At 41.7% G+C, this 12656-nt stretch overlaps 1 protein-coding gene across 1 annotated transcript in view; it reads right to left on the reverse strand.

Annotated features, from left to right (window-relative positions):
* Positions 1-11904, reverse strand: part of DNAH6 (dynein axonemal heavy chain 6) — a 307800-nt gene extending 295896 nt beyond the window's left edge. The window contains exons 1-2 of the mRNA XM_060187710.1: positions 11707-11904; positions 2591-2764 (exon numbers count right to left, since the gene is read on the reverse strand). Coding sequence (XP_060043693.1) covers positions 2591-2764; positions 11707-11904 — 372 coding nt within the window. The remainder of the gene's footprint in view (positions 1-2590; positions 2765-11706) is intronic.
* Between the last annotated feature and the right edge of the window lie 752 nt (positions 11905-12656).

Below are 12656 nucleotides of genomic sequence, written 5' to 3' on the forward strand. Positions count from 1 at the left end.
TCATAGTACTCCCTGGGCAGATGTCCATCCCCTTCCTACAAAGTAGCCCCAGCATCTGTTCCCATTGCCTTCCTTCCTTGACCTCAATGTTTATTACATTAAAGGACTAGAAGCTCTCCGAGGTTCACAGAAGTCCACCATTCTTCTTGGTCAGTTGATTTACAGTAAAACCTGTGGCCTTTGTCCTCAACCTCCTCATCTTGTTCTGAAAACCTTGATTCTTCTCAATGAGTGGTGGTATACATGACAAAATTTCTTTCTTTGTCAACTGCATCTAGTGTGGGAAATCATTTTATTTCCATGGTATGCTATGGGGAAACATAGGTTTTACTCACTTGTAAATGACTTCTGTGGACCAGTGCTTCTCATGTTAAACTGTGTGTGCGTAACAAGCTTGAGTTACCTGTCAAGATGCAACTTTTGTTTCAGTCAGCTTGGTGTGAGGTCAGAGATTTTGCATTTCTAGCCTGATCCCAGGAGATACATACAGATGGCTGAGTCCCTACAATATTCATGCTCCCGAGTTTAGCTGTATTCCCCAGCTTCTTTTTTTTTTTTTTTTTTTTTTTTATTTTTATTTATTTTATTTTTTTATTTAAATTTTTAATTTAAGAAAGGATTAGTGAACAAAAGCATAAGGTAGGAGGGGTACAACTCCACACAATTCCCACCACCCAATCCCCATAACCCACCCTCTCCCATGATAGCCTTTCCATTCTCTAGCCCTCTGGGAGCATGGACCCAGGGTCGTTGAGGGTTGCAGAAGGTAGAGGGTCTGGCTTCTGTAATTGCTTCCCCGCTGAACATGGGCGTTGACTGGTCGGTCCATACTCCCAGTATGCCTCTCTCTTTCCCTAGTAAGGTGTGTCTCTGGGGAAGCTGAGCTCCAGGACACATTGGTGGGGTCTTCAATCCAGGGAAGCCTAGCCAGCATCCTGGTGGCATCTGGAACCTGTATTCCCCAGCTTCTACCGCTCTCTCTCAGTACCACCCACATACTTTGGTCTTCCCTCACAGAATCTCCTCTTTGTGTAAGGAAATCTAACATTAACTCTGATGGTTATCACCCTTGTCTCTCTGACAGTACCAGAGTAACTGGCTTTAGGATTTAAAAAGTCACCATTGGGGCACCGGGTGGTAGTGCAGTGGGTTAAGCACACATGGCACAAAGCTCAAGGACTGGCATAAGGATCCCGTTTCAAGTCCCCGGCTCCCCACCTGAAGTGGGGTCGCTTCACAAGCAGGTCTGCAGGTGTCTATCTTTCACTCCCTCTCTCTGTCTTCCCCTCCTCTCTTGATTTCTCTCTGTCCTATCCAACAACAATGACAGCACTAACAATAACAACAATGATAAACAATAAGGGCAACCAAAGGAAAAAAATAACCTCCAGGAGCAATGGAACAGTGGTGCAGGCATTGAACCCCAGCAATAACCCTGGAGGCAAAAAAAAAAAAAAAAAAAAGCCACCATTACAGGCTTGCTTGTTGAATAATGGATATATGTGCTGTTTCTCTCACCTGTCAGCATAGCTATGAGCAACTGTAATTTTTATAGGAAACAAATTACTACAAGTTCATATCACATGATACAATCATCATTCTCTAACTCTGATTAAAGGTATTTCATTAAACAGAAGTTTGAGAAGAGAATCCAGGAAAGATCAGCCTTCAAGGAATATATCTAACCATGACTGGCCAAGAATAACAACAATTGCATATTTTTTCATGTAAAGCAATAGGCCAATCCAGATGACAAGGACCAGAAAAAAATACACATTCCTGCCTTGCCCCAGTGTCTTGGCAAGGATTATTGTCAATCTTTGTATCTTTTAAATATAATTTTTAAATATTTTATTTATTTTACTTAATGAGAGAGATACAGAGACACACAAAGAGAAATAGCAGAGAACTGGTCAGCTCTGGCTTTTGGTGGTGCTGAGGATTGAACCTAAGACCTTGGAGCCTCAGGCATGAAAGTCTTTTGGAGAACCATTATGCTGTCTTCCTGGCCCAACCTCTATTTTAATGAGATTACAGTAATGATATTTACTGACAAAAGAACATAGCCAGTTCAGTCCATTTTACAGCTCTCCATTAAAGTATTCAATAACTTCCATTTTGGGAAATAACAAAAATTTCATAAATGTTATAACAACATTCAAAGCAGTACTAAGTCTTCCTTATGGGAAGATCAGAAGACATTATACAGAGATGAAAGAGTACTTTGTGATTTTCATCTTATATTTCCCTTCAACAGAAAGAACTGAGAATTACTGTATTCCCCAAGTCTGTAATGAAATCTGACAGAAATTGTGCCATTATTCTTGAATTAAAGGCTTGTTAAGAATGGTTTATAATGGTTTATTGAACCAAAGTAAAGGACTCTGGGGCATCCAGGAGTGTTCAGGTCCTGGAACACAATGGTGGAGGAGAAATAGGTGGGGGGTTATGTGGAAAACTAAGAAATGTTACACATGTACCAACTACCGTATTTTACTGTCAACTGTAAGCCATTAATCCACCTAATAAAGGGGTTGTTGATTATAAAACTAAAATTAAGTCATTGGTTCAGTTAGTATTAATCACATACCTTTCCTTTTTTCACATCAGTTAGATGATCAGAAAAACGAACAGTTGCTTTGGCAGACTCTCTTTCTTCAGAACTTTCTGGAGGCTGTATGATTCCAGAAGAAATTAGCCAAGAACGGTTTTTGTTATATATGTATTCTGGCTTCTTATGATCTTGGTAGACTTTTAGCACTGGCTTTGGAGAAAACAGAGACATGTCAACTTTTTGCTTGTTTGTTTATTGCCACCAGGGTTATCACTGGGTTTCAGTGTCTACATGATGACTCCACTACTCCCAGTGGCTTTTTTTTTTTAATCTGTTGTCTGTTTATTTTACCATACGGTCTCTTCGACCTTCTACGACTCCATTACTATTGGAACTATTCAGCTCGTCAACGTATATAAGCCTCCCAGTGCCTCATGGGATAATGAGGTCCTGCCTAGCCCGAATCACCCAGCCGTTTACGTTGGAGACTTTAATAGTCATCACCAAGACTGGGGATATTCCTCCACTCGTGCTGACGGCTCTATCTTAGCCAACTGACTGGGCTTCAGCGAATGACCTCTCCCTATTATACAATCCCAAACAGCCAGGCTCTTTTCACAGTGCTAGATGGAATAAAGACTCGTCACCCGACCTGTGCTGGATTAGCACAGTCAACGGCCAAGCCTTTCCCGCTACGAGACACGTTCTCAAGATCTTCCTGCACAGTCATCACCGCCCAGCTATCATCCACATTGGTCTCCAGCTCCCACTGATTCTGTGCTCGGAGAAACTAAGATGGAACTTTCGGAAAGCAAACTGGCGTCTGTTCAGTGATCTTACCAACAAATCTATTCCTGCAATTCCAATTAACTCTATCCCCTCTGAAGATTCCTACAGGCGCTTCTGCCAAGCCATCTTCAAAGCAGCTTCCCAAGCCATTCCTCGTGGGAGACGTGCTAACTATACACCTTGTCTTGATGCTGAATGCGAGCAACTACTAAAGCAGTATGATGAGTCTGGTGACCCAGATGTGGCTGACCACCTAACTGCCTCCCTGGATGCAGCACGCCAAGCCCGCTGGCAACAACTCACAGAAAGCCTGAACTTCACCCACTCAAGTAGGAAGGCCTGGAAGCTTCTTCACAGACTGGGTGCCGGTAGCCAACCCCCTCCCATCTCCCATCCTCCCGTATCTCCAAACTCAGTGGCCAGTCACCTAACTCAAGTTGGACGTGCTAAGATCGACCCAGTCTGGAAAAGAGAAATTTCCCATGAGTGGTCATCCCACTTCCGGTTATCTTGTCCATCTCCAAAACTCTCTCCCTTTACACTGCCTGAACTGGAAGACGCTTTGAAGAGGGTTAAACCGGGAACAGCTGCTGGCTATGATAACATCACCCCAGAATTCATTCTTAACCTGGGTCCTGCGGCAAAGAAGTGGCTCGCTTCATTCCCGTCCCACATCTTGGAATCTGAGTCTATGCCCAAAGTTTGGCGTCGTGCGAAGATTATAGCGGTTTTGAAACCAAAGAAAGACCCAACACTGGCCGCCAGCTATAGACCAATTTCTCTCCTCTCCGTGTGTTACAAACTCCTTGAGAGGCAGCTTCTGTCATGTATTTCTCATCTTACAGAGAAATTCCTATCACCCGCCCAGGCTGGTTTCCGCCCAGGAAGATCTACCTGCGAACAAGCCCTGGCCCTCTCAACTTACATTGAAAATGGATTCCAGAAGAATTTAAAGACAGGTGCTGTCTTTGTTGATCTCACAGAAGCCTATGGCACGGTCTGGCACCGTGGTCTCCTAGTCAAGATCTCAAGATGCCTGCCTCCATGGGTGGCCAACACTATATCGTTTCTTCTCCAAAACAGAAGATTCCGGGTGCATCTGGGTGACAAGTCTAGCAGATGGAGACTTGTCTCAAGTGGCCTCCCCCAGGGCTCTGTTCTGGCTCCTACGCTATTTAATATTTACATCAGTGACCTCCCAGAAACTTCTTCAAGGAAGTTCATCTACGCCGATGACATCTGCTGTGCAACTCAGGCATCAAAGTTCGACATCCTCGAGGAAACACTCACGAAAGACATGTCTCTGATATCTGATTACTGTAAAAAATGGCGACTAATCCCTAGCACTGCAAAAACGGTATCATCTGTTTTCCATCTACACCATGCCTCGGCCTCGCGTGAGCTTAATGTGCAGCTTGGCCATTCGAGAATCCAGCATGAAGCCCAGCCAGTCTATCTTGGCGTTACTCTCGATCGCACTCTGTCATTTCACGAACATCTCATAAAAACTGCAGCAAAGGTGGGCACGAGGAATAACATCATTGCAAGACTGGCCAGCTCCTCATGGGGTGCGAGCGCTTCCACACTACGATCATCATCTCTGGCATTATGCTATTCCACTGCAGAATACTGTGCCCCAGTATGGTTCCGTAGCCCCCATGTCCACTTGGTCGATTCCAAATTATACTCCTCCATGAGAATAATTTCTGGAACCATCCGTTCCACCCTGGTTCCATGGCTGCCAGTTCTTAGCAACATGGCCCCGCCAGATATTCGTCGGGATGCAGCAGCATCTAAGTTCATTTCCCACTTCTACGCTTGACCGGACCTGCCAATATACGCGGATATCTTCGCCCACCCTGTTCAACGCTTGACGTCTCATCACCCAATCTGGTCCCCTATGCCTACACTGAACTTCTCTGTTCCAGACTCTTGGAAACAGAGTTGGCAGTCAGCTGAGGTAAAGAACAAACACCTCATCACAGACCCCTGCAAGCGTCAACCTGGCTTTGACCTAGCACGTTATGATTGGGCCCTCCTCAATCGCTATCGAACAGGCCATGGCTGGTGCGCCACTATGTTCCATCGCTGGGGAGCCAGAGACGACCCAAACTGCCCCTGCGGCTACAGACAATGACCCACATAGTCAACGACTGCCACCTCTCCAGATTCAAAGGAGGTCTCGAAAATTTACATCAGGCTCAACCTGACGCTGTTGACTGGCTACGGAAGAATGGCAAATGCTAGAAGAAGAAGACCAGAACACAGCTCAACTCTGGTTTATGGTAGTGATGGGGGGGATTGAACCTGGGGATTTTGGAGCCTCAGGCATGAGAGTCTCTTTGCATAACAATTATCCTACCTACCCCGCCCCTTTTTCTTCCTTTCTCTTTTTCTTTTCCTTTCTTCTTGTAAAGACCTGGAGAGAAGGATGGAGAGAGGGAGACAGAGAGAAACCTGCAGCACTATTTTGCCTTTTATGAAACTTCCCCCTACAGGTGGGGACTATGGGCTTGAAATAGGGTACTCAGTCTTGGTATACTCTACTTTGTGTATAGCCTAGTACCAAGAGGTTGGCTTTTTAAAAAATAATAATAATAATTTTACTTATCTATTATTGGATATAGACTGAGAGAAATTAATAGGGAGATAGAAAGGGAGACAGAGGGAGTCGGGCGGTAGCACACCGAGTTAAGTGCACATGGCACAAAGCGCAAGGGCTGGCGTAAAGATACCGGTTCGAGCCCCCGGCTCCCCATCTGCAGGATGTCCCTTCACAAGTGGTGAAACAGGTCTGCTGGTGTCTATCTTTCTCTCCTTCTCTCTGTCTCCCCTCCTCTCTCCATTTCTCTCTGTCCTGTCCAACAATAACAACAACAGCACAACAACAATAGTTATGACAACAATCACAACTATAAGGAGCACAACAACAAGGGCAACAAAATGGGGAAAATAGCCTCTAGGAGCAGTGGATTCATAGTGCAGGCACTGAGCCCCAGCAATAACCCTGGAGGCAAATAAATAAATAAATAAATGTAGACAGAAAGACATGTGCAGCCCTGTTTCCCCACTAGTGAAGCTTTCCCTCTGAAGGTGGGGATCAGGGGCTTGAACCTGGGTCCTTGCATACTGTAATGTGTGCATTCAACCAAGTGTGCCACCACCTAGCCTTGGCTTTTTCTTTTCTCAAACATTTATTCTTATAAACCTTTGGACTCTAGCCCAGTTGAAATTTTGTCCAGTATTTAGATTGAATTCCTCTTCAAATCACAATCATTATAGAAATTACCACCACTACTCATCCATAACTTACTGCTTAACTAGACTTTTCTACTTCATTTCCAATAATTATGTACTCTAAACTGACAACACATACTTCTAGTAGTAAAGCTGTTATACTAGAGGCATACGACCACTAGTTGTCACTACAGATCTCCACAATTCACTACAATAGCCACTGAGGAAAGAAGTATGCAATCCTCTCACCCTATCCAAAAACTACTAATGACTTCCCAAAGACCTAACTGACTAGATAAAGCTTTAATTACAGTATTCAGGGTTGAGTGGACACTGGGAACCCACCCATACAAGAACCTAAGCTGGTGTAGAATCAGTAAGCAGACACCTATCATGGTCATACCAATTAATGTCAAAAAGGCACTTGACAAGATCCAACACCCATTTATGAAATAAAAAAAGATGACACTGTGTCCTTTGGGACAAAATGGATGGAAATGGAAGTGATCATGCTTAGTGAAATAAGTAAAGAAGTGAAAGACAGGAGTTGGGCAGTAGTGCAGTGGGTTAAGCACAGGTGGCATAAAGTGCAAGGACCGCCCTAAGGATCCCGGTTCGAGCCCCAGCTCCCCACCTGCAGAGAAGTCATTTCACAGGCGGTAAAGCAGACTGCAGGTTTCTTTCTCTCCCCCTCTCTGTCATCCCCTCCTCTCTCCATTTCTCTCTGTCCTATCTAACAATGACGACATCAATAACAACAACGACTACAACAACAATAAAAAAACAAGGGCAACAAAAAGGGAAAATGAATAAATATTAAAAAATTTTAAAAAGAAAGTCTTTTTAAAAAAAAGAAATGAAAAACAACTCAAAAATGGAATCTAGAGAACTTACACACACAAAATTGAAAAAAAAAAAAAACAGAAACAAGCAAACGTAAGACTTGTGAGAACTATAGTGGTTATCACTGGGAGGGAGGGTGTGTATACAGAACTTGGTATGGAAGGACACATTACAATCTTACAATCTGTAACCCAGTATTAATCACAAATTAGAAAAATGGAAAAGAAAACCCAGAAAATTAAAGTGATTTTGATGGGCCAAACTTGATGAATTTCATATTGCATATATAATTACTATTTCATGGTTTTGGTTTCCACTATCAAAAGTTTTTTGTCAGTTTCAAAGTAGGTTAAGGGGGGGCTACAGAGTAGCAGCAGCTGCGTTTTGCTCTCCCCAATCAACTAGGAATAACAAAGAGGATCACCTGAGACCACAACAGGACAAGACTAGGATTACTATCTCTCTCCCACCCTGTTTTATCTCTTGGTCAGGAGTGAGTGATTAAGCTAAAAAAAAAAAAAATCTAATTATAGTTAAAAAGCCCTCATTGCCTGAAGGGAGGATAAATAACAACATAAGAAAATGCAGGGACTGTGCTTTACCTCAGAGATTGAGATAACATTGAACCAACTGTTAAAATATGAAACTGAACTTTTAAGTACTTTATTTAGACACAAGTCAATCCAGCCCAAGTAGGTTAAAATCAGAGGGTTTGGGGAAATAGGACACTGGGGACCCAGGGCACAATGATGTTAATTCGTGTGGGAGTGAACTGCAGACATCTATCATCATAAGCCAGAGCAGATCAGTGCTCTGGTTAAAAAGACAGGAAGAGGAAGAAAGGAGAGAGAGAGAGAAAGAGAAAGAAAGAGAGTGAGAGAAGTCATTGTTAAAAGAAATAAGAGGATGGAGGATGACACAAATAAATGAAAGAACATCCCCATACATGGATTGGAAGAATAAATATTATTAAAATGGCAATCCTGCCAAAAGCAGTCTATAGACTCAATGGAATCCCTATTAAAATTCAAATGACATGTTTCAAGTAAATTGAACAACTCATTCAAAAATTAGTATGGAATTATAAAAAAAAAAAAAACCGTGAATAGCAAAAGCACTCCTGAGGAATAAGAAGAAAAATAGAGGCATCACAATTCCTGACTTCAGTTTATACAATCAAGCAATAGTAGTTTAAAATAGTGTGGTATTGGAACAAAAATGGATATAAGGACCAATAGAAGAGGCTAGAGAGCCCAGAACTAAACCCACATATTTAAGGGCACATTATATGATAAAGAGTCTAAAACTGTCCAGTGGGGAAAAGAAAGTCTCTAAGAAATGGTGTTGGGCTCCCTGGAATGAAGACCCCACCAATATATCCTGGAGCTCCACTTCCCCAGAGACCCACCCTACTAGGGAAAGAGAGAGGCAGACTGGGAGTATGGACCGACCAGTCAACGTCCATGTTCAGCAGGGAAGCAATTACAGAAGCCAGACCTTCCACCTTCTGCAACCCACAACGACCCTGGGTCCATGCTCCCAGAGGGACAGAGAATGGGAAATCTATCAGGACAGGGGATGGGATATGGAGATTGGGTGGTGGGAATTGTGTGGAGTTGTACCCCTCCTACCCTATTTTGTTAATCTTTCCTTTCTTAAATAAAAAATAAATTTTAAAAAAAGGAGAAAAAAAAAAGAAAGAAATGGTGTTGGGTGAATTGAACAACCAAATGCAGAAAAGTGAAACTAGATCTCAACCATTATAGCACCATGCAGCAAAATGAACTCAAATATAGATCAAAGATATGTATATTAGACCTGAAACTATAAAATGCATAGGAGAATACACTGGTGAAACATTCCAGGACCTTAACATTAAACATATATTTAGAGACTCCACCCCAGGCAAGGGAAACAAAAATAAAAATGAATAAGTGGGACTTTATCAAATTAAAAAGCTTTTACACACCAAAAGAAAATTCCATAAGGGTAAACAAGAAAATGGGAACAGCAAGTGGGAAAAAATATTTGCGCACTACACTTCAGACAAGCGGTTAATATCAAACATATATAAAGAACTCTGACATCAACAGAAAGAAAAAGAACCACCCAATAAAAAAGTGGGCAGAAGCTATGAATAGAGGGTTCTCTAAAGACGAGGCTCACATGGCCCACAGACATATGCGGAAATGTTCTAATTCACTCATCACCAGAGAAATGCACATCAAAACCACACTGAGATTCTACCTGTGAGAATGGGTGCCATCAATAAAATAAGAGAAAAATATGTGTTGGAGAGGATCTGGAGAGGAACTCTACTGTGTTGCTGGTGGGAATGCAAACTGGTGCAGCCACTATGGAAAACAGTATGGAGACCCCTTAAACAAATACAAATGGAGATGCCATATGATTCAGCAATTCCACCACTAAGAATATACCCCAAAGATATAGTAACACTAATTCTAAGGGATATGTGCACCCCCATGTTTATAGCGACTTTATTCACAATAGCAAAAACCTGAAAACCACCGAAATGCCCTATGACAGATGACTGGATAAAAAAAAAGTTATGGGACATCTACTCAACAAAGTATTATGCAGAAACAAAAAAGGATGATATTGTGTCCTTTGGTATAAAATAGATGGAACTGGAGAAGATCATGCTCAGTGAAGCAAGTAAGGAGAGGAAAGGGAACTACAGGGTGGTTTCACTCATATGTGGAATACAGACAATTGAATTCTCTCTCTCTCTCTCTCTCTCTCTCTCTCTCTCTTTCCGTCTGTCTATCTCTGTGTAGAGAAGAAGAAGAAGAAGAGAAAGAGGAAGAAGAAAGGGAAGAAGAATGTGGTACAGAGCTGGCAAAACAGCTCACGACTTGGATAGTGTGCTGCTTTGGCATGTGAATAACCTAGGTTCAAGCCCAGCCCCACCACATTTGGAGGAAGCTTTGCTGCTTTGGTTTCTTTCCCTCTCTGTCTGTCTCTTTCTGGAAAAAAAAAAAAAAAACAGCCTAGAGTGGTGACACCCCAGAGATGACCCCCCTCCAAAAAACTGTCACAAACCATCATCTAACTTTGAGGAAGTTTGTATATATGTATGTAAATATACAATGTATATGGAAGCATGAAAAATCATATGTGGAATAGTATATTTATAAAATGTTTGCATTTTAAAAACAATAGTAGGAATTCAAGAATATATTTTTAGGGGGGTAAAATTAATTTATTTCATGTATTCTTTTACTTTTTTTACAGTTTATTGAAAAATTGAATACAAAAAACAAACACATGACTGGATACTATAACCACATTTACTACAAAACAGCAGAAATAATGGTTGCCTATTTAAATATTAGTGGGGATAGAGAGAGAACCAGAGCATCACTTTGGCACAGGCGATGCCAAGGACTGAACCTGGTAACCCAGGCTTGGGACTCCACACCTTGTGCACTGCATCCCCTCCAAGACCACAAACACATCCTGTTCAGTTTCCAGGTTTTGCTTGTTTGATTTTACTAATATAGCTCCTACTTTCTCAAAAGATGGCAATGACTACTTAACATGGTTCAATTTTTTAAAATTGTTATTATTGAATAGAGACGAGAGAAACTGAGAGGGGAGGAGGAGAAGGGAAGAGAGAGAGAGAGAGAGATCTGCAGCCCTGCTTCACCACTCGTGGGGATTAAGAATGTATTTTTGTGTGTGCATCCTTTTTAATCAAATTGACTAAGCATGGAAAAAGGCATAAAGGGTTTACAGGTTGTTGTTAACATTATCTTCTGGCTGTTTTCTCACTAGCTATCATAGAATGGGGTCAGAAATTGGAGAATTAGAGATAAGAAAAAAAATGTAATAGAAAAGTAGGAGTGGTGACCCAGGAGATGGTGCAGTGGATGGTGCATTAGGACTCTCAGGCATGAGGTCCCGAGTTCAAACCCCAGCAGCACATGTACCAGAGTAATGCCTGGCTCTTTCCTTCTCTCCTCCTATCTTTTTCATTAATACATAAATAAAATCTTAAAAGAAAAAAAAAAGTAGGAGTGGGGCTAAAAGAATAGCTTACTGGGTTGAGCATCTGCTTTGTCATAAGTACATGATAGATTTATGTTATTTAAGATATAAACATATGTATAATAAATATGTCTTAACTTTCAGGCCTTATCTTGTTGCTGTTACAGTTGTTGTTAACTAGAAACTGGAAATGACTATTATCCCCCAAAGAAATTGTACAAACTTCCTGTGAGTCAAATTTGCCTAGATAGAATGCTGGCTTTCAAACTTACCAGAGGCTCTAGTTTTACAGCTTGTTGTCTTTTTCTTGTCTTTTCCTGAGCTTTGGTAGTGTGCCTAAAATCCAAGATCTGAGTATCAGACTCTTCAGTGGGTGTTGCAAAACTCAGCCTTCCCCTTGATTTTTTACTGCTCAATCTCAGAGGCACTGAGTCTTCCAATTCATCATCTCTGTGGGTGTTAGAAGCCATTTTCACTCCTAGAGGGTACAGTCAGGAGAAGAAAAATGAAAAGTAGGTAAAGAGGAATGTTAATGTAGGACTGATAGAAGGGACTTTAGAAATACAAAACAAACAAACAAAAAAACCTATTTATTCATTACCAGAGAAAACCCATTGAAGTACTCTTCCCAAAGAAAACCAGCAAAATGAATATTAGGAACTATGCCTGGTCCCTCCCAGGACCTTGCCCTCACCATAAAGCAGTAGGAATAGCCGCAGTCTCTGAGATTAGGGTATCCTGCCCTGCCACTTGAGGAAGACTGGTCCTGAAAGGAGTGCAGCCTGTAGTGTTCTCAGATGTGACCAAGAGCTGCGAGCTCAGACCAATAAGGACTCGGAGGTTACACAGGCTCTGGTGATAAATATACATAAATATATATATACATACATATGCATGCCTTGGGTCATGTGGATGGAGGTACATAGTTAATTATATCCATTTTTTTTTTTTTCAAGAATGGGAGCTACGCACTGCCCTAATCCAACTTTCTGCCCTTTTCTCTGACACCATTTTCTTAGACAATATTTTTATCCATCTTCAAGCTAACTATCAAACTCAAACAAAACTACAATAGTTGTGTGCCCCCAGGAACATGCCTAAAAATGGATTTTCTAGCTTTCTTCTACCCTAAGATCCCTAATCTCATCTACTCTATTCCTATTTTTTGGTTCCTGTTCATTAACCATTTTGTCTCAGCTTTTGTCCTACCACCTTCCAAACA

This window comes from Erinaceus europaeus, chromosome 3 (genome assembly GCF_950295315.1).
Source record: "Erinaceus europaeus chromosome 3, mEriEur2.1, whole genome shotgun sequence".
NCBI lineage: Eukaryota > Metazoa > Chordata > Mammalia > Eulipotyphla > Erinaceidae > Erinaceus > Erinaceus europaeus.